This window comes from Pelodiscus sinensis, chromosome 14 (genome assembly GCF_052426305.1).
Source record: "Pelodiscus sinensis isolate ZL-2025 chromosome 14, ASM5242630v1, whole genome shotgun sequence".
NCBI lineage: Eukaryota > Metazoa > Chordata > Testudines > Trionychidae > Pelodiscus > Pelodiscus sinensis.
This window is the reverse complement of record NC_143065.1, coordinates 13,767,676-13,795,068: the sequence shown is the minus strand read 5'-3', so window position 1 is coordinate 13,795,068 and position 27,393 is coordinate 13,767,676. Positions and strand designations below refer to the sequence as shown.

Below are 27,393 nucleotides of genomic sequence, written 5' to 3'. Positions count from 1 at the left end.
GCGGCAGCCATGGATTGGGGTCCCCCTGATTCCTTCTCGGGGGGCACCCTGGGCTTCTCACTGGCCCTCTGCTCTCCTGCAGGAGGGTCAGGGGCAGTGGCGGCAGTCACCTCTGGCCCCACTTCTACCTCCATTCCCTGCTAAATTAGAGCACCAGTGCTGGCTGCCTGCGGGGAGAGGCAGAGGAGAAAGCCTCGAAGCGCCGCACCACAACCAGTTTGCAAGGAAGCGCGAGCGCTGCTGTGGGGAGGGCAGCAGCACGTACGCACTTCCCTGCAAGCTAGATCTGGTGCAGAGCTTCAGGGCTTTTGGTGGGGGTGAGGAAGCCAGTGCTGGTGCTCTAATCTTGAGGGAGGGGAGGCCACAGGGCTGCAACACCAGGCAGGTGAGGCAGGCAGCAGCCCCAGTGCTTGGCCTGAGGCAGACGGTGGCTTCCCCATTGGAGCAGTGGGGAAAGCCTCCATGCCTGGGAGCATGAAAAGAAGTAAGTCCCCCACCATGCCCAGACCCTGCACTCTCAGCGCCTCACTCTCCCCTCCCCTGCCTCACCCCCAGCCCACTCCTGCCTCATTCCCCCGGCCAAACACCCTGTCCCCTGCCTTCTCCTGCACCCCACCCCCGGCCAGACACCCTGTCCAGTTGGAGCCCAGCACTCATCTGGCTGCAGCGTCCTGTCCTGGCCAGGCTATGTGGTCCAGCCCCCATCTGGCTGCAGAAAGGGCTGGTGGCAGCCCCCCTCCTGCTGCAGCACAGGTAGGAGGGAAGGCCATGATCCAGCTGCGGAAGACAGAGAGGGGATTGGCAAACATAGCAAGCAGGGGGCACAGCTTCCTAGTAATAATACTTAGTATGAAGTTTGACATCTCTTCCTTTGGATTTAGGCCTTTCAGCTCCAGGAATGTGACCGTATCACCATCCTCCGGAACTCCCTTTGGGTTCACTGTAACCAGCTATCCATGCAGTGTGTGAAGGATGATGAGGTACGAGCTTTTACCCAAGGAATCCCAATTCTCATGTATGGAGACACACGTGTCCTCTAAAGCCACCATACCAGCTGCCCCCGTCTTTACTCACCAAATGCCTCCAACAGTGGTGATGATGTCCATCTCACCACACTTAGGCAGGGCAAACCATGGCCAGGTTTGCCCTCCGCACTCAATTAAAAATGAATTTTGAGAATCAGGGTTTCTATAGCAAACCTGGTTCCGGTAACCTTCTGCTCCCTCTCCATACTATGGGGTAGAATCTCAAACCTCCAGGTCAGCTTTAAATAAGGATTTCTTATTATTATTCCTTTTTTACAGGAAAAAATTGATTATTTTGTGGGCATATCTCCTGGAATTTTTTCTACATTATACACTTTTCCTAAGAGGCTATGTCTAGACTGGCATGATTTTCCGGAAATGCTTTTAACGGAAAAGTTTTCCGTTAAAAGCATTTTCGGAAAAGAGCATCTAGATTGGCATGGACGCTTTTCCGCAAAAGCACTTTTTGCGGAAAAGCGTCCGTGGCCAATCTAGACGCGCTTTTCCGCAAAAAAGCCCCCATCACCATTTTCGCGATCGGGGCTTTTTTGCAGAAAAGAAATCTCTGCTCTCTACACTGGCCCTTTTGCGCAAAAGTCTTTCAGAAAAAGACATTTGCCCAAATGGGAGCAGAATAGTATTTCCACAAAAACCACTGATTTCTTACAGTAGGAAGTCAGTGCTTTTGCGGAAATTCAAGCGGCCAGTGTAGATAGCTGCAAGTTTTTCCGGAAAAGTGGCTGATTTTCCAGAAAAACTGGCCAGTCTAGTCATAGCCAGAGTGTATGTGTGTGGGAAAAATCCGTAATCTTCTTCCCCCCCCCATGCGGATGCACTCCTACAGAGGTTTGCACAGATGCAGAGCTCTTCTGACTTCAGTGGGGTGGGGAGAGGGACTGGTTCTCTGTACAGGGCCTGGGTCTCCTAGCACGGAGCCAAAAAAGTGTTCAGAGATGCCCTTGGCAATAATAGATTTAAAGGCCGGAAGAGACTGTGAGATCATCTAGTCTAACCCCTTTCTAACAGGCTCGGTTACCTCTGTACTTAGTCAACACAAGTTACTGAGCTCAAGCCTTCCTTATAGAAAGGCCACCAGTCTTGATTTGGAGACTTCAGGAGATGGAGATTCCACCACTTCCTTTGGTGATTTGTTCTAAAATTCTGTATCTTCTTTCTAGTTTTAGTTTGTCTGGCTTTAACTTCCGGTCACTGGTTCTTGTGGTGCCTTTTTCCAGTGGATTCAAAGAACACTTCAGTACCAGCTTTTGAAGGTGTTAAAACTGGATTCCTCCAACAGGAGGGGAAGGGCTGAGGGCAGGCAGTCCTTAGTGCGGCCTGCAGAGCAAAGCTGGGCCCCTCCCTCTAGACCACAAAGCCACATGAGCGCCCAGCACGGTGCTCCAGCGCTGCCATGGTGGTGATTGGGAGCTCTGGGCCCCTTTGAAATACTGGGCCCCAAAGCAATTCCCCCTTGGGCTCTATGTTAGAGGCCTGCTCATACTCTAAGGTAAAAATAACAGGTAAAAAATGTGTTTACGTCCACAACGTGATTAAAGCAGACGGTGTCCTTTAAAGACAAAGAGAAATTCTAGTGGAAGATTCGGTTTTAAGAGCTCGTCACTAAACGCTGGAAGTTAAAATCATTCTATTTTGTTTTGTAGATGTATGAAGAGGTTCGGCTGAGTTTGGAGAACTGTAACGTAGAAGCAGACATAAATTACTTCATTCAGAATAAAACGACAGGAAAAGATCCACCAGGTAATTAACCTCAGTAGCTGTTTTGGCCTTGTTGCCAATTAGAATCCATATGACAGAAATGCTCCCTCTCCAACTGTAGCCTTGGAAAAAAACACATATCTGATCCTTATTTTCTCCACTCTGTCAAATGGGGATAATACGCATAGGCCTCAAGTAAAAGTAAGCAGCTTAAATAGCTGATGTTCGTAGAAGGTTTCAAACAGGTACGTTGCTAGATCTGACCATCAATCCAGTTGGGAAGGTTCTCTTAGTTGAAGGCATCCAGAACATAGAAACAGTGCGATAGCTCGGGGGGCTGACCACCAGCACCCAAGAGAGAGTCTTGCCACGGAGCTCAACTGAACTGATAGCAGTTGTAAAATGGAACAATTCTGCACTCTGACTTGTTCTTCAGCCTCTGGCTGGGAGAGCAACCACCCTGAAAGGGGTTCTAGGAATGTATTCGCAGCAGAAAGAGTTCTAGGCCACTTCATGTTTCATACACACAAAACACAAACAAACAGCTGTTTCCTTTGACATTCAGTGAAAATGTCAGGGAGGAGTGTGATTTTTTCACCAATATGCAGTTATATTGGTCCCCAGAGTAAATGCAGTTATAGCCATATAAAGTAGAGCTTCAGAGTCAGGAACACCCTTACTCTGCTCCCACATCGCCTCTTCCCCGTTATTCCCCCCAACACTGGGAGCTAGCAGGACTCTGGCACTGGCAGCAGAGGTCTGCCCCCTGCACTCACCAGCAGCACTGGTGGCTGAGGAAGCAGAGTGATGCTGCTGCAGCCCACTCCGCTCCCCCAGCTGGCAGCCATGTGGCTCCGCTTCCCTCTCGTGAGTGTGGTGGGGGGGCAGGCCCCCTTTCCTCCCAGTAACATGGCTGGGAGCACGGGCAGTGGAGCTGTGTTGCTCTGCATCCCCCTGGCCACTGCTGATGAACACAGAGAAGGCCCCTGCCAGTCCCCAGAGCCATTCAAAGACTTTGGCCTCCTTCCCTCTTCTGCCCAAAAAATGTGGGGTCGGGTCGCATGTCCCATCAGAAGGAGAAAACACTTCATTCTGGTGGGGGAGTGGCACTATTCGTGAAAGAAAATGTAGAAGCAAGTGAAGTAAAAATCTTAAATGAGCCAAAATATTCCATAGAATCTCAATGGGTAGTAATTCCATGCTCCAGTAATAAGAATATATCAGGAGGGATATATTATCGACCACCTGTTCAGGACAGTGATAGTGTGTGAAATGCTAAGGGAGATTAGAGAGGCTATCAAAATAAAAAACTAAATAATAGTGAGGGATTTCAATTATCCCTTCAGGGTACACATCACCTCAGGACAGGATGCAGAGATATAATTTCTTGATTCCTTAAATGACTGCTTCTTGGAGCAGCTGGTTCTGGAACCCACAAGGGGAGAGGCTATTCTTGATTTAGGCCTAAGTGGAGCGTAGGATCTGGACCAAGAGGTAAATATAACTGGACTGCTTGGAAATAGTCACCATAAAATTTAACATCCCTGTAATGGGAAAAACTCCTCAGCAACCCAACACTGTGGCATTTAATTTCAGAAAGTGGAACTACACAAAAATGAGGTGGTTAGTTATACAAAAATTAAAGGGTACAGTGACAAAAGTAAAATCTCTGCAAGCTGCATGGAAACTTTTCAAAGACACCAGAATAGTGGCCCAACATAAATGTATACCTCAAATTAAAAAACACAGTAAGAGAACCAAAAAGGTGCCACCGTTGCTTAACAACCAAGTAAAAGAAGCAGTGACAGATAAAAAGACATCTTTTTAAAAGCAGAAGGCAAATCCTAGTGAATGGATACTATCTCACATTTAAGCAAGGGCTTCTGTGCTTTTTCCTCTTTCCTCATCTTTTGAAAGAACTCCCTCCTCCCCATCCGCACACACCTTTTTCTGAAAGAGCTCTTTCTGAAAAAGGCTTCTTCCTCATCTAAAGAGGTTTACCAATGTTAGAAAAACCCCTCTGTTATTTCAGTTTTCTTTTGAAAAAATGTGATTGCAGTGTGGACCTAACTGGAGGTTTTTTCGGAAAAATGGCCGTTTTTCAAAAAAACTCTGCAGTGTAGACATACCCTCAGTATGAATGCTACTCTTTGCCCTCAGTTGTGGTGAGTTAGCTCTCAGCATAGATCATGGCAAGTTTCTAGCTTGCAAGCTGTAGTGTTTTAAAGTGTAGAAGACGGAGCCAACCAAATGCATTATGCTATCTAAGAGCACTCCAGGTAACCTCACCACAGAGACAAGGACTTCTCTATGAAAAAGAAACATTTTTTCTTCAAACTATTACTCTGAGGTGAGTTGTGGGAGTAAAGTCTTGTGAGGTAACAGTTTACTGGGGTGATACCTTCAATACAGTCCAGGGACACCCTAATTACTGACCACACCTTGAAATGTTCTTAGTTTGAGCCCTCACTAGGCCGATAGTGGATAGTGAGGAGGAATTAATACATATTTATGGGTTAACAGTAAATTTTCTCTCTCCCTCTTTGGAGATGAGAGAGGTAGGCTGATATTTATGTACAAATGAAAACCAGTACATACCTACATCGCAGGGCCAAGAAATTCCCCAGTTGTGGTCAGAATTGCTGAAGCTCTGCTCAGCATCAAAAATGCAGAAGAGCTGACTGAGTCCTCATCCCCAGTTAGTAGCTGAGTTTTGCAGGTTTGGTTCCTTAAGGTGCTATGGGATGACAAAGATGGCACAAATCCTATTATTGAGGCAGCTGCCTTTTTTATTAGAATTTGACCATAGCTATTGAAATGGTGCTGAATGTAGTGTGTGTGTGTCTATACTTACAGCCAAATGGTATTAAGCCTGAGCTCAGCAGTATCCATTACTGATATCTGTCGTTAGTGGTTTTCCTCGTGTAGATGAGCTCATGTGTCTGTGAGGGCTGCACCTGTGTCTTAAAGAGGAAGTTGGTTTCACTGCAGACTTCCACTGGCCACTCTTCCTCTAGAAGACTCTAAACACCGTGCTCTAGAAAAAACCAATTGCATTGCTGGTGCAGGGGGGAAATGGATACACTCTGCCTGTTTACACCTTTGTGTTTTACATTATCACATTGTAGTTCCAATAGGATATGAGAATTATTATGCAAAAGAATCTCCTAGATGTAGCAACAGTCCAACCCAGTCTTGTGGGATGATGAAAAGGTGAGTATCCAATTTTGATTGCTTGTAGAAATGCTTTTCTGTGTAGCAGGCTATATCTGGTTTGTCATCTGCATGTGTGTAATCAGGATTTTGAGAGTAATTGCGGCCTTGATTGTGGTGAATGACAGATGTGATATGCATTCATATCATATCTATAGACCAATAAATAAGTTGTAAAGGAGAACAAGATTCACATTGTTATTAGCAGGAAGGGAGAGGAAAGGACAAATTTAAAAGACACTCAGGTGTGGCACACAAATGTGCTTTTTGAGAAAGGGGACTCAGTTCTCATTTCTAGCAATACCTTTTGTGCTAAACCATAGTGCACTGCCAGGCAAAGGATTAGCAAATAGCTTTAAGCCTGGTGTGCTCTTAAAAGTTTCAGTGGTATAGTCTTGTTAATTAGGGACTGGCATTATATAGGAATATTTATACTGATGAAACTTCCAGTGTGGACCCAGTTGTATTGGAAGAAGAGTGCTTACACTAGTACAGTTTATGCTGGTTGTGGAAATATCCAGGAAGAAAAATATAGTTTGCTATATTTTAAAACTGATTGTTTTTTGACAAGTGTATCACGTTCTACAACATTTCAAAAACCAGCATGTTCTATTTTCAAATTAATTATCATAGGGAGGAAAGGGGGAGGGGAAAGGAAGAGACATCATCCCCCTTGCAGTTAACCAGTCAATAGATCCATCATGTTGTCATGCTGGAGCAGTTTAAACTTTCCTTCATGTGTCTTTGGATCTTGTCTTGTCCACAAGTCGAAACTAACACAATAATAAATGTATAATATAAGAATATGCTTTATTTTGTGTGCACTTTAGTGACTGGTAAACTTGAAATGATTTGCTAGCTTATCAGGCTTTGTTTTAAATGAAAATAATTGTGTCTGTTGCTCTCATGCAAAACAAAAATAAATTTCCAAGAGAAAACATTTGGCCAAAGGAGTTGGTTGCAAATGGGAAGAAGATTATACAGCAGGAGGCTAGAACTCAGGAAGTTTGAGGAATCTATCATGTATGTCCCAACACTGGCTTCTGTTGTTTCCACAGATTCTCTGGATTGTTGCATGGAAATAGCAAAAATTCCAGTGAAGTAGTCATTCCCACTGCCCCTCCAATTGGTAAGTTTTTACCCAACGTGTCTGGTCCTATTAATCATTTGTGTGCTTGCTGCATGGAGAGTAAACTATTAATATGATACTGTGTTAGCTATGAGACTATAATCTAGACACCACTACACAGCACAATCATGAGGCAAGCAATTATCCTCACCATGGAGACTAATATGAGCTGTACTGTTCCTAAACCCCCCTCTGGATGTGTGAGGTTTATATTCTGACTGAGATCCCCAGGTCCAGAAACAGTTTTTTCTCAGCTTAGGTAGAGCACAGGGAATCCTTCCAACCCTTCCATTGGCCCAGTCCAGTGTCCTCAAATGTTTTGTTGCATCAAATCCGATGTAATTGGTGTCACTCTCATTAGGGGGCACTAAAGCACAATATTTTAACAGCACAATAAACACTGTTTTGTAACATTTTTATTGGGTCAGTTTAAACAAACCAAGGAGATGTAAACTGTGATTTTCCCCTCATTAAAAAAATGCTGTTGGAACCAGTTTCCTTCATCACATCTGCCCCCCAGAAGTGGATGGAATACCATCTCTCCTAAATTCCTTCTTGACTCCCTCAGCTGTGGGAATTTTCAATGCAATCCATACTGGCTAGATATGCAAAGTCTGGGATTTTAAAAGTGTGTAGATGTTGCTCTGCTCAGAGTTGCAGTGCCTAGCTGATTTAAAAAGTGTTAGTCTGTAACTTTAAAAACGAGTAGTTCTGTGGCACCAAAGAGACTAACAAAAATATGTAGAGTTTCATAAACTTTCATGGGCAAACTGATTTAGGAGTCTCAGTCTCATTTTCAAGTGTGAAATAGGCATTTAGGAGACTTTCAGTGAGACTTAGGGTACATCTACACTGCAACACTATTTTGAAATAACTAGAGCTATTCTGAAATAACTTAGTCCGTGTCTACACAGCAGGCAGTTATTTCAAAATAGTGTCGAAACACTGTCAAGCTGGAGGACTTCTTACTCTGACTCCTGTAACCCTCATCATATGAGGCATAAGGGAAGTCGGAGGAAGAGTGCTCTATTTCGAAATAAGTGCTGTGTAGATGCTCCCTATTTCAAAATAAGATACGCAATTGACATAGCTCAATTTGCGTAGCTTATTTTGAGTTAAACCCTGTAGTGTAGACGCACCCTTAGTCTCCTTTAAGAGTGTAAGCCCAAGTGCCTTCCATTTCTAACAAATTCGGTGGTGTACTTGTGAGTGCAACTTGAATGGGAGCTGAAGGAATTTGGTGCCTCCCAGAACTGGATCCTACAAACATTTAATGCCTCCCCGATCTGTTCACAGCTGTTTGGGCATCTGCATTGCATTAATTTCTCCTTTATGCCAATTTAGATCATTCTTTTTATCCAGGCCACTATCGGATAATTATCATCATCATAATCAGTTATATGGTAGTAAAGGCTGACATCACAAAGGGAGGATTGTGACTTTATTGAAGGATCAGAGCAGGCTCATTGTAATGTGAGATTATACTTTTGGGACCAAACACTGTGCACAGATGGGCTTTGAGGGCTCCTGTGATAACCTCATATTCATGTTCATTGGCAGCATATGTCTCATTGAGTGAGCTGGCTGCAGTGGGAGTTTTGGCATGGACTTCTATGGGAGGAGTAGCATGCCCCTAAATGTAGAGAGTAAGCAAGGCACTCTAATGAAGTTTTCAAACATACCTTCTTTTTACAGTTTGCCCAGATGTGTCTGAGGTTCTTTGGGTGCATCTTCTCTCAAAGAAAACCATGAGTTCTTAGCACACATTAGGGAACACATGGTAATTAACACAAGGTAAATTCCTAGCTTAAGGCAATTTGTAGTTTTCAAAAGAGTTAGCAAGTTGAGGGTAGGTCTACACTACTGCAGTAAGTCCACCTAAGGTACAAGACACTGGCCATGTGATTAACTTAGCTCAACATACCATGGGGTCTATACCATACAGGGCTGATATGAGATACTTTCCCACTGATTTACCTTACTTTTCTCTTTAGAGATAGAGTACAGGGGTCAAATGGAGAGAGATCTACAGTCAGTTTGGCAGATTTTCACTAGATCAACTAAATCAGGGGTGGGAAGCCTTTTTAGGGTCGGGGGCCACTGACCCACAGAAAAATCAGTCGGGGACCGCACAGAAGTAAGAAACAAAAACAACAAAAACCCAACCCCACACCACCAACTGAGAAGGAGAAAGACACTCCCCACATTCCCCTTGTACACCAGAGCTTAGGGGGACCCAGGCTAGTAGATTTTGTGTGCTTCAGCTCCATGAGGGGATGCTGCGGAAGCTGGAGCATCAGCACTGGCTCCCCAATGCTGGAGGGAGAGCCCTGAACCTTGGGGGCCTGATGTAGGCAAGCTGAGGGCTACATCCAGCCCAGGGGCCTTAAGTTCCCCACCCCTGTGCTAAATCGGCCACCAGTGCATTGATCTAGTATAGATGTAGCCTAAGATAACAACTTGGGGCAGTCTAGGATTTACCTAGTTTTACTAACTCATGTGAAAATTACAGACTGCCTGATCTTCACTAGGCTTTTACTTCAGTTTAGTTCACTCAAGCTCAGAACGCATCTTTGTTCCTAATGAAGACCACATTTTCAGTGGTTTGTGCCTATTACAGTTATCTACCTGCATTCAGCTTCTTCACTTTCTATATTGTTCCTACAGTCATATGAAGACTCCAAGCCAAACTTCCCCCCTCATACCAGTCAAAGAATTCATATACCACTGCTTGGAATGGGAGTCAGGATTTACTGTGGGAAGGTTTACAGGGATCTTATCTTCTCAGCCCTCTGCAAGGGCTCTATTATCCCATGGATGAACCAGTAATTTACATGGGAAGTTCCCTCCTGCCTTAGCAAGAGGGCAGACTGGGCAGGTACAGTGCTGTGGAGGAATGTTGTAAAGTATGTCAGAAATAAGTTCCTTTTACCCAGCCAGGTGTAAAATACATTCAAATTCTGACACAGTGCAATTGCCTAAAATCATAGGCCGTGTCTACATGGGGCCACTTATTCCGGAAAATCAGCCGCTTTTCCGGAATAAGCAGCGAGCTGTCTACACTGGCCCTTGAATTTCCAGAAAAGCAACGACGCTCTACTATACAAAATCAGCTGCTATTTCGGAAAAGCTACGCTGCTCCCGCTCGGGCATAAGTCCTTATTCCAGAACACTGTTCCGGAAACGGGCCAGTGTAGACAGCCCAGTAGTCTTTTCCAGAAAAAAGCCCCGATCGCGAAAATGACGTTTGGGGCTCTTTTCCGGAAAAGCGCGTCTACATTGGCCACAGATGCTTTTCCGGAAAAAGGGCTTTTCTGGAAAAGCATCCTGCCTATGTAGACGCTCTTTTTCCGGAAATACTTATAACGAAAACTATTCTGTTTTAAGCATTTCCGGAAATTCATGCCAGTGTAGACACAGCCACAGTGTGTGTACTGTGAAATTTTTATCTTAACAACAACGTGCCCTTTGCCTGTGTTTAAAACACTGCATCTTTTTTTTGCCTTGATGTCCATTCATTACTATGAAGCCAGGGCATTGAGTTCAATGAGAGCAGAATTAGGTCAGTGCTAAATGCTTTTGAAAAAGTGGCTTGGTGGGGATTTTGGGCTGATGGCAAAACTTTCAATGACTACAGGGTTGCAGGCTCAGACTCTTCATGAATAATCCTTAGGCTGGATCTACACTTACAAATTATACTGGTATAGCTACTGTATACAGGGAGAGCTGTGGCGGATAAGGGTGTGATGTTTTACCAACATAGCTATGCTAGCGTAAGCACTAGTGTAGACACAGCTAGCAAACAGAATTATCTCCAAACGTGCCAGTGGCGGTTGTTGTGCACAGCTTTACTGAGGGCCCATAGCAGCTTCTCTAGGCACATGCACATCGCATCACACAGCAACAAGAATAGACACCCTGGTGTTTGTGAACGCTTGCAAACGATTCCTTGCATTTATTATTAGCTGAACTCTTGGATCTCCCTGTTTTTCTAGATGAGAAAGTGGATGGAGTCTATGCATCCATTAATGTGGGTGAATCAGCACCGACTGCAGCATCACTGGACTACAGAGTGCTCTACGACTATACAGCCCAGGTAGGCAAGGGGTTAGAAAGTGAATTCATTGTAACGCATTAGGCTTAAGATAGCTCCTTTGACCCAAAGAGCTCATTCAGTCTCAACACGGCTTGGGGTTAGGTATTATCCTCATTTTATAGACAGGGAAATGGATGGAACAGAGAGTTACTTAGCCAAGGTCGCCTAACGTGTCTGTGGCAGCCAGCAGTTGTGACTCCCAAGGCTCCGTTCTGGCCACTAGGCCATACTGCCTCCAACATAACAGTGCAATGTACCAGCTCATTCAGTTGGCTGTACATTAATGCGTTTCATCAAGAACCATGCTAAACCATCCCAACCCCTGTCTCTGAAAGGGGATGTGAGAGACTCATTCAAAACAGAAGTTTTATACATTCTGACTGATGGTAACTAAATCACCTGCCTTTACAGGAAAATGTGTAAAAATTGTCCCCCACCCAAGTAAGAGAAGTTATTTAAGGCCCTGATCCAGCATCAGGATTTATGGGTATGTCTACACTACCCCCCTAGTTCGAACTAGGAGGGTAATGTAGGCATACCGCACTTGCAAATGAAGCCCGGGATTTGAATTTCCCAGGCTTCATTTGCATAAGCGGGGAGCCGCCATTTTTAAATCCCCGCTGGTTCGAACCCCATGCAGCGCGGCTACACGGGGCTCGAACTAGGTAGTTCGGACTAGGATTCCTATTCCGAACTACCGGTACTACCTAGTTCGAGCCCCGTGTAGCCGCGCTGCACGGGGTTCGAACCAGCGGGGATTTAAAAATGGCGGCTCCCCGCTTATGCAAATGAAGCCCGGGAAATTCAAATCCCGGGCTTCATTTGCAAGTGCGGTATGCCTACATTACCCCCCTAGTTCGAACTAGCAGGGTAATGTAGACATACCCTATGAGTACAAGCACCTATGCCAATGAACCAGCAGGGCTCTACAGAGGGACACACAAGTGGGGCTTGGTATAGGACTAGAATCCAGAACAGCTGAATGGCAGCTGAATGAAGGGCAGGGAATGAAGACGAATATTGTATCCTGTTGCAAAGGAGGTTTAAGGCAGAAGACTATCTGTACTCCAACTGGGACCTTGGCAGAAAGCAGGACTAATTCTCGTACTGGTTTTGCTGAAGAAGACAGTGGGATCAAAATGGTCAGGACCCTGTTTTACAGCTCCCCCATAGCACAGCACCCTCAGATTGGGACAGTCTAGAGCAGGTCAGCAGGAAACAGCACTTTGTACAGCACCTGAGTTTCCTTTTGTGCTCTCCCATCCAAGTAATGACTCGTTCTGACCCTATTTCACTTGTGAAATTATATGAGCCCACAGCCCAGGGCAGTATGGCTGCAGCTCATGTTATTATAAAACCTTCCCTGGCTTTTATTCACCCTGAAAACAGGAGAGAGAATATTTGACAGGCTCTCTAAAAGTGTTCTCCATTGGACCCCATCCTCAGCTGGAGAATCCTAGCCCAATGTGTAGTCCATAGCAAAGATAGATTGAACAAAAGGATTTCAGCATAAGTCATATTGATTTCCTGTTCATATCAATTGCCAAATACAGCCTGTCTTCTACCTTTGCCTCAGTTTAGTTATGGTTGTGGGTGGGATTTGTAATATAAATAGTTGTATCCTTTTTTCGTTTAAATTACCCCTCCCAGAGGCACTTTTTAAATGGAGCTGAAATGCTACTATGAGACCTGGCTTTGTCATGCTGCTCCAGTTCCTGTGTGGTGGAAATACTATGAGCTTGTATTATTCTAGCTGCATTCAACAGATCCATGAAGAGGAAAAACACATGCATTAGTGAAAAAGCCACTGCGACAACACACACGCACTTCGACAGTCATGTGGAGTCAGATGGCACTGCCCTTCCCTGCATTTCTCCCCATGTTATTATCCTATGCCCTGTTGATTGTTTCTGACAAATGCCAGTCCTAGCACAGGCCCCGTGGGCAACTAGCAAGGAGCTTAGGTTGACATGCTCACTCAATCTGAAGATACTGCTGATGAGCAAGAACTAGGGTATGGTTATATTCCTGACTTCAGACCTAATTAAGTTAGATATGAATAAAGTCACAACACAGACTAGCTGACTTGCTAAAGCAAGAGTTTACTAACATCACATACCTTTGCATATATAGATTTGAGTGTGCTTTACAAAAGAGGTATACAACCTCCCCTCTTTAGAGATTAGACTGTCAAAGCATCCACACAGGCTTTAGTCATATGACTGCCCTTAATACCCCTACACATGAAACACAGCAGTATAGGAACAAGGAGTCCAGTGGCACTTTAAAGAGTAACACATTTATTAGGGTATTAGAGCATCAGCTTTTGTGAGCTCATGAAATCTTAAGCTCCAATACCGTAATAAATTCATTAGTCTTTAAAGTGCTACTGGACACTGTTTTGGTTTTACTGACACAGACCAAGGGCTTGTCTTCACTACACAGAAGATTGCTGCTGCCACAATCAATCTTTCGGAGTTCGATTTAGTGAGCCTGCTTAAGACTTGTTAAATCAAACTCGGAGGGTGCCCCTACTGGCATCCGGTACTCCTCCTTTAGCGAGGAGTAAGGGAAGCAGATGGGAGCATTTGCTCCCGTTGGCCTCCCACTATGGGGACACCACCAAACTCAGCTTAAGCTAAACCAACTCCAGCTATGTGGAAGACAGTTGCAGACTTTAAACCAGGCTAGTGTAGACCTGGCCTAACATGGCTGCCTCTCTGAAAGAAATATAGGAGTCATCCTACTGGCCACAACCATTTAGGCCACTCTTCTATCTCTGACCGTGGCCTGATGTTGCAAAGTATGGTGTAAGAAGCCTCACAGTAAACAGAGGTGGGCTATCATCCCAGTCCCTAATAGTAAGAGATTGGTTTACATGAGGTTTTACCTCCCTTCCAATACTCTTTTCCTTGGTGTGAAATATGAATACTTTTACTATCCATATAAATGGCCAAGCTCTCTTTGAATTTTGCTCATTCTTGGCTTATAGAAACATCCTCTGGCAAAGAGTTCCACAGTCGAACTATGGGCTGTTTGATGAACAATACTTCCTTTTATTAGTTTTGAATGGGCCACCTGTCAGCTCCATTGAAAGCCTTCTTGTTCTGTGTTACAAGACCCACGTTGAAAACATGATGCTTAGGAGACTTCGTAAGAGGGTTTGCATTAGTCAAATTCCACTTTGGAGTTAGTAGACTGTGGGACACATCCAGACAACGAGATACTTATGAACAGATCTTTTTTTACTCGTTGTTGTTTTATCTGGACCTTATCTATCCCTTGACCATGAAATTTGGATCCTGACCAATAATAATTGACTATTCCTGTTTTAACTGAAGTCAAACAAAGCAGGGTTCTCAGTGGGGTAGCCCTGTTAGTCTGTAATTTTAAAAACAAGTAGTCCTGTGGCACCTTACAGACTAACATACATATAGTATCATGAGCCAGAACTGGAAGAGGAAAGGCTCTAGCCCTGCCGTTTCCCTTGCAGCTCAGCCCCTGGCCCCTTGTCCCTATTTGGTGTTTTAGGGAGGGGCCATTTATGCCCCTCCCGCACATTGCCCCTGTGGGGGGAGTCACGGTTAGGGCAGGCTTACACGTCAAAGATACAGTTTTTTACGTGACACTGGCTGCATGACACTGGTGCTTTAGTGAAGATGCTGCTGTGCTGATGGGAGAGTCCTGTGACCACTTTCATGGCAAATTAAGCATTGCCCAGTAGCGTTGTTAATCCACCTATGTGAGCGGCATTAGCTAGATCAGTGGGAGAACTCTGCCATTAACATAGCACTGGGTGATATCTGCGTTGCTCTTTCATATCCGCACGTGACGTAATTATACCAATGTACGTTTATCGCGTAAAACTTGCCTTAGTCCCTTCTGGCAAAGGATGTCCCTAGGGTACAAGAGCTAATCTGCATGGGGAGTGAATGCACAATGGGTACTCTTCTGGTGCATGCTAGAGATCTTCAGGAGATGGGAAGAAATTTGAGAGCCCCAGTATGACCAGCTCAGTAAAAATGGAGCCATACGCTGTCCGATATTTCAGATTCATTATCACAGTGACAACGCTCTGCTTGAGGCCCATAAGAGCAAGGGAAAAACCCAGACAAGACACAGATGAGTCTGAGTACTCAGGCTAACCAAATTTCTACTCCCTCTGTTGGGTGTTTCCTTTTAGAACGACGATGAGCTGGATATCAGTGCGGGAGACATCGTAGCGGTCATTGCAGAAGGCGAGGATGGCTGGTGGACAGCAGAAAGGAATGGTCAACAAGGATTTGTGCCAGGGTCTTACCTTGAAAAGCTTTGATGAAAAGTTGCATCTGCTTTAAGACCTTAAAAATGCCTTCATCTCTAAAATGGCACACGGTCAGGCACAGCTCAGCAAGGGGAGCCCATAGCATTGTCTTCTAAGATTATTACTTGGGGCTAATAAATTGTCCGTGCCTTTTTCTTTAGGCCTTTCTTTCCACACTGGAGTTTTCCCAGAGAGACTGTGGTGATTTCCTTCTTACAAAAGCTTTTATCCCTTTGACTGTCCCTTAAATGTTGCATTGAACGCATTCCATCGCTGCCTCAAAGCTATGACAAGTACGGAAAAACACACCCCCCCCAACAAATATTACTTACAAAATGGACAATGAGAAATGTCCCTCGGTACTTCTGAATCACCTCCTGCTGGGATTTTGAGACACTTTTGTGGTAACAGTCATATTCTCTCTGATCTCTTCCTTTTTCTGCATGGGAAGAATAGACATCTTTGACAGCAATGTGGACTTTGGCGGGGGGTGTACATATACGGTGCTCAGGTGATGGTGCACATAGCAGGGTCTTAGCTATACAACATGAGACAGAACTTCATGCAGCTCCCCCACACTGCATGGGCATCCCAGGAGAAATAGGTAAGATTCCTCACCTATTTTATCATCAGACAGCAATGATGACAAATCCTAAAGACATTTAAAGAGCATTCAAAGGATTGTGCCATGCCCTGGGAGAAGAAAACATAAGCCCTCCATCCCACTCCACCACCAACCCCAAGTCCTCTACGGCCCTTGGCCCAACGGCAAAGAGATGAGGCTATAGCACGACCTTAATCTTTATTAGCCATTGGCTTACTTGATGGATTGTGTCAGACCCTCACTATGATTTGTCATGTTTAAAAATAAAGTAAGTCAAGGCTGTCACAGGAGCTGCATTATCCAAACTTGCCTGTTGCAAGCTCATCAGGAAGCTGCCAATCATTTGCTAGACTTCATGTAGTTGTCCTATGTTACCTGATTTAACCTCTGCCCATCCCATTTCCCAGACCACATGATTGTCTACTTACCTCTTTCCAATGCCCTTCCCCTACAGTGGTTCCCAACTTCTTTATACCGAGAACCAGCAAACTCATTCAAAAACTTTTGGTGGACCGGCAGGGAAACATTTGCATATTCATTGTGGCAATTAATTTATTTGCATAGTCATTGTAGTAATTAATTTTAAGCAGTCACGTGTTATTTTACATTGCATCTGTACACATACTATACATGTCATTGCGTGGATGGGAAGATCAAAATCACACATTATGAAACAGATGGCATGCTCTGCAGAATATTTCTGGTTTTCACTGTTTTTTGGAGAGAGGCAAAGGCAGGGGCAGATGACAGTTTTGCGGGGCCCTGGGCAGCGTAAGTCCGCGGGGCCCCCCCTTTGCCACGGGGCTTTTTGAAGCACGGGGCCCGGGGCGGCTACCCCTTTCGACCTGCCCTATATCCACCCCTGGGCAAAGGGGTACAGCAGGCAGGGCAGGAGAGGGGGAGTTGTGGCAAAAAGGAAAAAGAAAGAGAAAAGAAAAGAGGGATCAGGCTGGGGAGAGGCTGGGCTGAAAGCAGCAAGGTACTGACTCTGGCTCGGAGAGATTCTCCAGCCTTGTCCCCTCACCCCACCCTGAGTAGTGGCGGTCCCTTCTCAATCCCCGCTGCCATGCCAGGGCGTCCTCGAGCCAACCCCCAGAACCCCGCATGGCTGGGTGGCCCTGTTCCATGCGACCTGTTCGTCACCGGAGCAGCCCCAACCCCACAGAGGAGCCCTGCTCTGCCATGTGGCCCAGCCAGCCCTGGAGCAGCCCCAGCCCCCTAGAGGAATCCCGCTCCACCACATGGCCCAGCCACCCCAAAGCAGCCCCGGCGGGTGGCCGCCCCAGGTGTAGCCGGCCCAGGCACCCCAGAGCAGCCCCACCCTCCGGAGCAACCACCCACCATGTGGCCCCACTGCCAGGTCGTGAGGCTGCCCCAGAGCTGGAATCAAGGCTGTGATGAGGCTACGCAGTAGGGACAGCCTCACCGGGGCCCAGCTCCAGCCTCAGCACACGACTGGGGGTGTGGCCTGGCAGAGCGCCACAGCCCGGCAGGCAGGGCTCACGGCCTGCCACCACTGCATGACAGTTTCCAGACCATTCCATTCCTAGCCTCTGCACCTCAGACCATTGCCATGGGCCTGACCTTTCCTCCCTCCCTGACACTCACACTTTGCAAAAGTCTTATAAGTAAAGCTAGTTATTTTGTACATCGGAGATCAATTTCTTCACTAGTTCCTAGTCTATCAGGTCTATTTCCTATCCAAAATCCACAATATTTACTCAGACCCCATAAGATCTTCCTGGAACATTTAGTACCACAACACAAACCTCCATTTGCTTGGGGGAACACTACTTCCTAGGGACCAAATCTAAAATTTCAGATTTTGAATCAAAATCAAGTCAAATTAAAGCATAAATAATCAACATAAACAAGTACATTTTTAAAGTGGGGAGGTATTGTGTGTGTGGAGTGAGGATTATGAAGCCAGAAAGAAATGTTGAGGGACTGGTCCAGCATCCTAGTCAACAGGCCTGTAGCATGTTAATGAACTAGTTGAGCCCAGGAAACCCACAGTAGATTTCATTTTATTTCTGTGCTGGGAAACCAAGGAGTGCAGGCTTTTTGGGGATCCTCATTTTGTAGATGATTTCAGTAAAAAAAAAAAAAAGTTTCCCTCAAGATCTTGTCTGATCTGCTAAGATATATAACACCAGGATTCAGTTAAGATCACACACCTCTGAGAACACAGGGAGCTTCACCAAGCATTTGAGCACCAGTCCTGTGTGCTATATTGTCTGCAGAATCCCTTACTGTGTGTGAGCTATTACCTGCAGCTCTGATCATGAGGTCATAACCAGATTTGTAACCATAACCAAGAGCTTCTTGCCATCCCATAAAAGCACTTCATAATTTGCAATCTCCCCCAGTCATTCCTTGACTAAGTGACAAATTATAGACTGAAGAGGTTATGTATGTCGTTATTTATAATGTGCCCATCACTATCTGGGCACAGGGTGTGAATTTGGGATTGCTCTGGAGGTAGAAAGGCAGCAGCAGCGTTCTCATAATTTATCTTCTCTGCTTTAGAGTCAAGGGCTTGGCTGATAACTGATTACAAAAATATTTGTAACTATGCAGTTCCCTATCAGCCTGGGTAGCATGTGTCAGAAATAGGACACTGAGGAGTGCATCAAAATATCCCCGCCCTCTGAGCACATTCAGTTTCTAAGAATCACCCACTTAGAGTGGCCTAAATAAGATTGCTGCAGTAGGCTGGAGACAGAGTCTCACCAGAGTTGTGCAAAGCTTTCACGGCAAAAGACACTCTTCAAAAAGGGTGATACTTCACATATGATTGTGAAATTGCATATTGCCCTATTTGCAGCGATGCACTGAAATGGGTCATATCCAGTAAAAGTCAGGCTTCATGTTTTGGCAGTTTTTTTTTTTTTAAAGAAGTTGGTCCCAAAAGAGAGGTTGTGTCAAAAAGATGTTTTTCCCCTTCTCAAACAAAAATTAAACAAAAATCCTTGATTAATAAAAAAAAAAAAACATTCCCCTAGGAAAAGGGGAAAAGAATACCAAAAGAAAAAGAGAAAATAAAAAAAGACTTTCACTGAGCACAAACTAACACTGACTTTTTCAACTGGGAAACAGTCAATGAGTGAGAAAGTGGAGCATATCCTATCTTCCACCAATTTAATTTTTTCCCAACTGGAAAAAATGGAAAAAAATAAAGTAAAAAACTGGGAGACAAGTACCTTTTCCCCCACAAAGTTTTCCTTTAGGAACACAGTTATTTTCCAGATGGAAAAATTTCCAAATGGGATTGTCCCCTCATACATTCCTGATAGTAAACTGCCCTTTTCTGCCCATTTTTGTTCACCATCTTCTCTCTGCCAGTTAAACTTTAAAGCATCTAGTTGAACTGTTCTGGACTGTTACATTTCTGGTTTCATCTAGACACAACACTATCAACTAGGCTGGCTCCCACCAACAGGAGGTACCAAAACAACAACTATTGACAAGGCTGTATAGTTTCAGTGTAAACTTTAATTTCATGGGACACTTGCAGCCAGCAGCACTTTTCATCATGGTCTGACTGGGACGGAGTGCATGAAACTGTTCTCAGAGCTGCAGGATGAGAAATACCCAACATTCACGCTTTTGTCCACAGCTTCACTAGAGAGAAACTGGCAGTAGCACTATCACAACCTTTATCTGATGAGCATGGAGAGAATGAGTAAAGGGCAGGTGTGTAATACATGCACAGAGGGAGTTAGATTGTCCTCCAGAGGGTGGAGTTCTGTTTGCACAATATACTATTATTTATTTTCTGGGCAGGCACTCTCACACCTGTAATCATTAACTATAGCTACCTTTAGAGTGGGGGCCCAGTTAGTTTGTAACTTGAAAAACTTAAACAACCAATAGTCTAGCAGCACCTTAAAGACTAACAAAATAGCTACAACTACGTGTTTCGTTAGCCTTTAAGGTGCTGCTAGACTATTGGTTGTTTGTTAAGTTTTTCCAGTTACAGACTAACTTGGCTACCTCCTGAAGCTTTTGACGATGCAGTTAGCCAAGCAAGCTCATGGGGAGGAGCACAGTTTTACCATAAGTATGGTGACCATGGTCTCTGGACCAAAATAGGGACACTTTAGCCACACCCTCTGACCTCATTAGCCATGCCCGCTAATCCCTTATGTCATACCCACCTAGCACATGAAGTCCCACCCCTGAAGGTAGTACTTCCGGGGTCAAAACGTACACGACTGGAAGTAAAGGGTGTTGTGTGACCCCTCTAAAAGGCCCCAAAGAACCTTCCCATGCAACTATACTGAAATTGCGTTAATCCACCTTGCACTGCATTCACTCGGGGAGAGAGGATGGGAGTGCTTCTATTTCAATGGTTCTCAATCTTTTTGGCCCATGAACCACATGGCTCAATGTAAACCTGTTCGTAGGCCACCAGCTGCTAATGGAAACTCGCTGTTAATTACATAACTGCACCCAAGCCATTTTCTTAGTGCTGCAGCTAGAGAGAACAGTTTAAATTAGTAAACAGATTAAGCGTTTTAAGTTTCTCATGTTAGTTTATCAAATTTCATTTTAAATAAAGTAAAATAATTTATGTCCCACAAAACGTCCCAATGTTTTCTTTATAGCAGGGGTGGGCAACCTTTTTTGGGTCGGGGCCATGAATCACAGAAAAATCAGTTGGGGATCACACAAGCAGGAAACAAAAGTTCTCCTGCCCGACCCCCAAAGCTCACTATGGCCCCCAACTAAGACACCTCACTCCTCTGTTGCTCCAGCCCCACAGGCCGAGGGGAAGGGACAGGGACGGCTGAGGTTCAGGGCTTCTCATAGGTCAGAATTACTTTTCTGGTGGATTTTACGGACCTCTTTAGGTTCTGGGGGGAGGGGAGATAAAAACTAGAGATTCAGTGTGTGGGACAGGGCTGCCAGTGAGTGGGACCGGGATGGAAGTGCAAGATCTGGGAGGGAGGCGGGGTGCAGAAGGGGGAGAGGTTGCAAGGTCTGAGTAGGAGGTAAGGTCAGAAGCAGGCTGGGAGCAGGAACAAGGGAGAGTGCAGTGTGTGGCCAGGAGGGAGGGTACAGGAGCAACAGTGGATGCAGTAGGGGTATAGCCAAGAGGGAGGAGGCAGGAGTGGACTGGAGGTAGAGTGGCCAGGAGGGAGGGTACAGGAGCGGATGGGGGAAGGGTGTCTGGCCAGGAGGGAAGGTGTATGACCAGGAGGGAAGGTGCAGGAGGGAACTTGGGCTAGGGGGTTGGACCTCCCTGGTCTGGCACTCTCTGTGCCTGCACTCCCCCTGCAACTCAGCTGAACCATTACCACCCACACTCCAACCCCTCTGTCCCCACAACTTACCTGAATCGTGAGACAGCTCCCTGCCTTCCCCTCCCTCCAGCTGCTTACTTATTTTTCTGGGCTCCCACAGGAAATGCCTCCTCCTGCTCCTATTGGCTAGATTCCCAGCAGCAGGGAAAGGCTTCAGGCTTCTGTTCCCCCATCCGAGGGAGGGGAATTAGCAGCATGCAGCAGCTTCTAGCTGCATTTGGAGGCCCAGAGCTTTCCAGGACATTTCAGTGCTGCTCAGGACACCAGGACAGCACATTAAAAATCGGGACGGTCCTGGAAAAAGTGGGATGGTTAGTAAGCATAACCGTAAGGCATCTGAAAGGTCAAAGCTACATGTTGTGCCTTGTCTCCACTAGGATTTTGTGAGTAACTAACATGACTACGTAAACAGTCTGTGCAGCTGGAATGTGACTTCACAGTGTTTCAGTGAAAACCACCCTAAAGCCAGAAGTGTGTCACCAAGTTGGGTTAATTCCAGAAGGTGACTCAAGTTCACTCTGCTGTGCAGACATAATCCTAGAGTAGGTCTGCACTGGAATTAGATACCTGCAGCCAGGGGCGGCTCGTGGATGTAAGCCACCTCAGCAGTTGCCTAGGGTGCCGCATTTAACACAGCGCCCACTGATGATGTCACGCCATTGAGGGCTATGGAAGCAGAGGCGCCGATCGTGCATTCCACCTAGGGCACCAGTTGCCGGCAGCTCTCCTCAAGCCGCTCCTGCTTGCAGCTGATCCATGACATCCAGCTCATGTACACAGGACTCAGGTTAAGAGGCTGTTTAATTGAAGCTCCCAGGCACAGGACCCTGAAAGGCGGGAGGGTCTCAGAGTGGAGCCACAACCAAGCGGCGCTTTAAGCTGAAGTCAGCTGCCACTGCCCACACATGGGTGTTTAACTGAAATTACACAAAACCGTATTCCTTTAGCTGGAACAGCCCATGTTTTAATTATCCCCCCGTAGCATTTATAGACTCATAGACTTTAAGGTCAGAAGGGACCATTATGATAATCTAGTCTGACCCCCTGCACAATGCAGGCCACAGAATCTCACCCACCCCTCCCAGAATAATCCTCTCACCTATATCTCAGATATTGAAGCCTTCAAATACTTTTAAGACCCCAAGACGCAGAGAATCCTCTAGCTGTGATCTGTACCCCATGCTACAGAGGAAGGCGAAAAACCTCCAGGGCCTCTGCCAATCTACCCTGGAGGAAAATTCCTTCCCGACCCCAAATATGGTGATCAGCTAAACCCTGAGCATGTGGGCAAGACTCATCAGCCAGACACCCAGAAAGTTCTCTAGTAATTCCTATCATCCCTCCATTGACCTATTTCCCACTGATAATGAATGGTCAATTAGTTACCAAGATCATGTTATCTCGTCAAACCATCCCCTTCATAAACCCATCTAGTTTAATCTTGAAACCAGATACATCTTTTGCCCCCACTACTTCCCTTGGAAGGCCGTTCCAGAACCTCACTCCTCTAATGGTTAGAAACCTTCGTCTAATCTTAAGTCTAAACTTCCTACTAGCCAGCTTATATCCATTTGTTCTTGTGTCCACATTGGTATTAAGCTTAAATAATTCCTCTCCCTCCCTGGTATTTATCCCTCTAATATATTTAAAAAGTGCAATCATGTCCCCCCTCAGCCTTCTTTTGGTTAAGGTAAACAAGCCAAGCTCCCTGAGTCTCCTTTCGGGAAGGAAGGAGGATGGAGTGAGCAGGGTGAGGCCTGGGAGAAGGGGTGGAGCAGAGGCGGTGCTTCAGAGAAGTGAAGGAAGGAAGCCAGACAAGGGTATTTGAGACTGATATTTCCCTCCTCTTTACTGTCCTCTTTCCCTACCCTTGTAGCAGGTCCTGAATCCTTCTGAGCACCCTCTGGCTAGGATAACAGACTTCCTGGGCACGATATACTTGTATAGTTGCATTTGCTCTGCTTCTCTTGCAGGGGAGATGTCCTATGCACAAAGCCAGCTGTTTGATGTACGTTGAGTAGGGTGTCAGCCAGCTGCTCACACAGCATCTGTTAAGGAAGAGCTGCTTCCCCCATCATCTAGGCTCAACTGTACAAGTCTAGAGTAGTCAAGCTCCACTCCTGTGCTGAAAAAATCACCATTCGCCCTTAGCCCAGATTCATACCAAATTTGAAGAGCCTGAAACAAACGTGGTCAGGGCCTGAAAAAAAATCAGCCACTGCGCCTACATAGCAACTTCTCCCTTACAGCTGCCACAGATGATATTTCTTATTGCACTAGGCAACTAAGCCCCATTAGAAGTAAGGCATTGTCAGCATTGCTTAGCAAAGCTGAAAGTAGAAGCAGGATAAGTTACTGGTGTTCTGCAGAGACCACTCACCGCCATTTTGAATGCAAGGAAAAACTCTGCCCCGCTGCTATTATATTGTACCAAAACTGAGCGTGCTCAGCATATTTAGTACTAGTAAGGATAGAGGAGCTTGGCTTTGCTTCACTTCCCCTTGGTCCATTAGAGTGGTTCAATGAACCTGCTAAAGAGAACTAAAAACTGAGCATGGATCCTTCTGTGCTTCTTGTAAATCAGATGGCTGAATGCTATGGTGTTCTTTTTAAAAGATGTGGCAGGATTATGGTTTTTTTTTTTTTTTTTTTAACATTAGAAATACAGGTCCTGCTAAATAAGTGTAATGACATCACACACATCAAGAGAAGCAAAGCAACTTCTAAATTACAATTTCAACAGTTGTTTTTGGTTTGATGGCATCTATTTAACGTCAATGTCAAATTCACATCTTGGATAGAGGTATTCTTTGTTACAGATTCAGCTTGTTAACTCCCTTCAGTTAAGATGTTAAAACTAATAATAAACATCCTTGAGACTTACCAAATGTTCTCCAGCAAACACCAGCCTTGATCATCCTGATATTGCTAAGGACAAGTAACAAACAGCATTGAGCTCAGAGTGGGATGATCTGTTTAGACCAGTTGTCTCCAACCTTTTTAACCACAAGATCACTTTTTCAATTTAAGTGCAATGTAAGATCAACCTCAAATCCAAATACCCTTGTCTGGCTTCCTTCCTTCGCTTCTCTGAAGCACCGCCTCTGCTCCACCCCTTCTCCCAAGCCTCACCCTGCTCACTCCAACCTCCTTCCTTCCCGAATCCCATTCACTTTCACCAGGCTGGGGTAAGTGGTTGGGGTGCAGGGTCTGGTCTTGGGCCAAGGGGTTTTGAGTGTCTGGGGGAGGGGCCATTCATCTGGGGAGCGCAGGGTGGTAGGTTCAAGTCCCTCCCTGTCCCTGCCTCAACCCTGAGAGCAGGCAGACAGCCAGCACAGCGTAAGGGAGCCTCAGGAGGTGGTATCAGTTCTTGGTGGCCTAGGGTATGTGGCATTCACCTGGGGAGCACAAGGCAGTGGGTTCAAGTCTTGCCCATCCTCTGTCCACCCTGGGAGCAGCTGGACAGCCAGCATAGGGTGGCACTCCTGCATTAGGAAGGAAGTATAAGGGACCGGAAGGAGGTGGGATGAGCTCTGGAGTGGACTAGAGGATGGGCTTGAGCCTTGCCCCCTCCCCAGGAGCAGACAGATATGCTGCCCCAGGGCTGGAGCTGGCTCCTGCATTTGTAAAACAGGCTAAGGGTCCTGCTGGATGAAGGGAGGTGGAGGGGGATCTCCAGTGAACTGGGGGATAGGCATCAGCCTCTGGAGCACCTCAATCCCACCCACTCGGGCAGCCAACGCCGGCTGCCCCAGGGAAGAAGCTGGCACCTGTATTAGGAAAGCAGGATAAGGGACCCACTGAAGGTCAGGAAGTGGGGTTGGGTTGGTTTCTGGAGTGGCTTAGGGGATGGAGCATTCACCTGGGCAATGCAGGGTGGTAGGTTAAAGTCCTGTCTCTCCCCCCCCCCCCACCCTGGGAGTGACAGGCAGCCAACACAGGATAAAGGACAGTAGGGAGGTGGGGAGGCCTCTGGAATATATTTGCCTGGGGAGGACAGGGTGGTGGGCTCAAGTCCCACACACCGTGGGAGCAGCTGGACAGCCAACACCAGGTGCCCCAGGATGGAGCAGGCTCCCACCCCAGCAAGGCAGCAGGTTGGGCTCTCAAGTGCTATGGAGAAGCACAGGGTTGGGGACTTGAGTCCCTCCACCTGCAATGGGAGCAGTCAGACAACCAAAACAGGCTCCCCCAGGGACGGAACTGGCTCCCATATTAGGAAGGCAGGATAAGGGACTCTAGAGAGGTGGGCTGGGTTCTGGAATGGATTACAGGGCATTAGCCTCTGGAGCACAGGGTGGAGGACTCAATCCCGTCTGCCCACCATGGGACTAGCCAGACAGCCAACACAGGATAAGGTACCCTCTGCAGGTAGGTGGGCTGGGTTCTGGAGTGGGGGGAGCATTTGCCTGGGGAGGGCAAGGTTATGGGTTGAAGTCCCACTCTGGGAGTGGCTGGACAGCTGCCACAGGGATGGAGCCCTGGGGTTAAGGCAGACTTACTCCTGCCCTGGCCCTGCACCACTCCTGAAAGCAGCTGGCATTTATCACAATGGCACCATGTGCCACCCCTCATTTACAGGCACCAACCCCACAGCCCTCACTGGCCCCAGTTCTCCATTATTGATCAATGGGAGCTGCAGGAGTGGTGTCTGCAGGCAAGGACACATGTGGAGACTCCCTGCTCTGACTTTCTCAGGGGCTGCAGGGACACACCAGCCACCTCCAGGAGCAGCAATTGCCATGGGGATAATGATACCAGCCAAGACAGGTTCAGCAGTTTAGAATTCACTCCTCAAAGAATTCAATTGAAGTAGAAGAGAGAAATACACAGACCAGTCACGAACTAAAAAGAACCCACTTGGCAAGCAGTAAAGTAGTAACAAGCCCCTTGTATGTGTTGGGTCAGGAGATGAGAGGGAAGGACAGCGTGTGTTTGTGAGAACGAGACACAAACAGTGTGTGAGAGTGACTGATTTGCATTGCTGAGGTCCCTCCATCCCCTTCTCCCTGTGTGGAGACAGGGTACGGGAGTGGGGGGAGTAGGAACACCCTGACATCAGTGCCCCCCCCTTCTCCCTCCCACACAGTGCACAGCAAGCAAGAGGCTCCCAACAGGAAGCTCTAAGGCAGAGGGCAGGATCAGCATGACAGCGGGTGGAGGGGCAACTGAAGTGCCAGCACTTGATGGCTTCCTGGCCAAACCAGGCAGGATCACCTGTCAGGGACGCCAAGATCTATTGGTAGATCCCGATCTACTGGTTGGTGACAACTGGTTTAGACTCAGGCCTCGTCAGGCAGAAAACAAAAACAAAAACAAAACCATCACACAAATGCATTATTTAAAAAACCATTTGGGATCCTAAAGAATCCTAATGAGCTCCTTGAAGTCAAAGAGTTTTACTACAGAATTCAGGGAGAGCATTTCACACATAGCATTTATAGTCACAGCTGTGCAACCAGCACCGTAATTCATTACGCCGCTCACCTCACTACACACCCTGCCTTGAGACTTAGTGGGCTATATTAAGTGACAGCTTTATTGGCATTTTTGTTTGATCAAACATCATTTGACTTGATGGCAGAGCACTTAGCCTTCTTCCCCCACCTCTCTTTATTGGAGGATACAAGCACACAACACACTTAACACCCACCATCCCTCCCCCCAAAATTAGCATATTTCCAACTAAAATTTCCTACAAATGTAAAACTTTGGGCTAGTTGAAAGACCCAAGCAAAGTATTTTAATTGCATTGTGACTTTGGCCAAGTCACTTAAAAAAAAAATCACTTGGTGCCTCAGTTTCTCCATCTGAAATATGGGAATAATAATGCTTACCCCATTACATAAAACACTTTTAGATTAGCAGCCCTATCCACTTTTCAGATGGTATTAAAGCCATTGTTCAGCTCCAAACTCAGTCTAAACAAGTTTTTGATGGTGGATAGATTGCTATTTGCAGTGGAAACGTTGGTTCAAAACCAAGGGTGTATTATCTT

The 27,393-nt window shown here is 46.2% G+C and overlaps 1 protein-coding gene across 4 annotated transcripts in view; it reads left to right on the top strand.

Moving 5' to 3' along the window:
• Nucleotides 1–17,128, top strand: part of PSTPIP1 (proline-serine-threonine phosphatase interacting protein 1) — a 104,106-nt gene extending 86,978 nt beyond the window's left edge. For all 4 annotated transcript variants that reach the window (XM_075897378.2, XM_006126244.5, XM_075897379.2 and 1 more), the window contains 6 exons: nt 882–980; nt 2,687–2,783; nt 5,870–5,954; nt 7,013–7,083; nt 11,079–11,179; nt 15,363–17,128. In XM_075897378.2, coding sequence (XP_075753493.1) covers nt 882–980; nt 2,687–2,783; nt 5,870–5,954; nt 7,013–7,083; nt 11,079–11,179; nt 15,363–15,494 — 585 coding nt within the window. In that variant the 3' untranslated portion in view covers nt 15,495–17,128. The remainder of the gene's footprint in view (nt 1–881; nt 981–2,686; nt 2,784–5,869; nt 5,955–7,012; nt 7,084–11,078; nt 11,180–15,362) is intronic.
• Nucleotides 17,129–27,393: the final 10,265 nt, after the last annotated feature.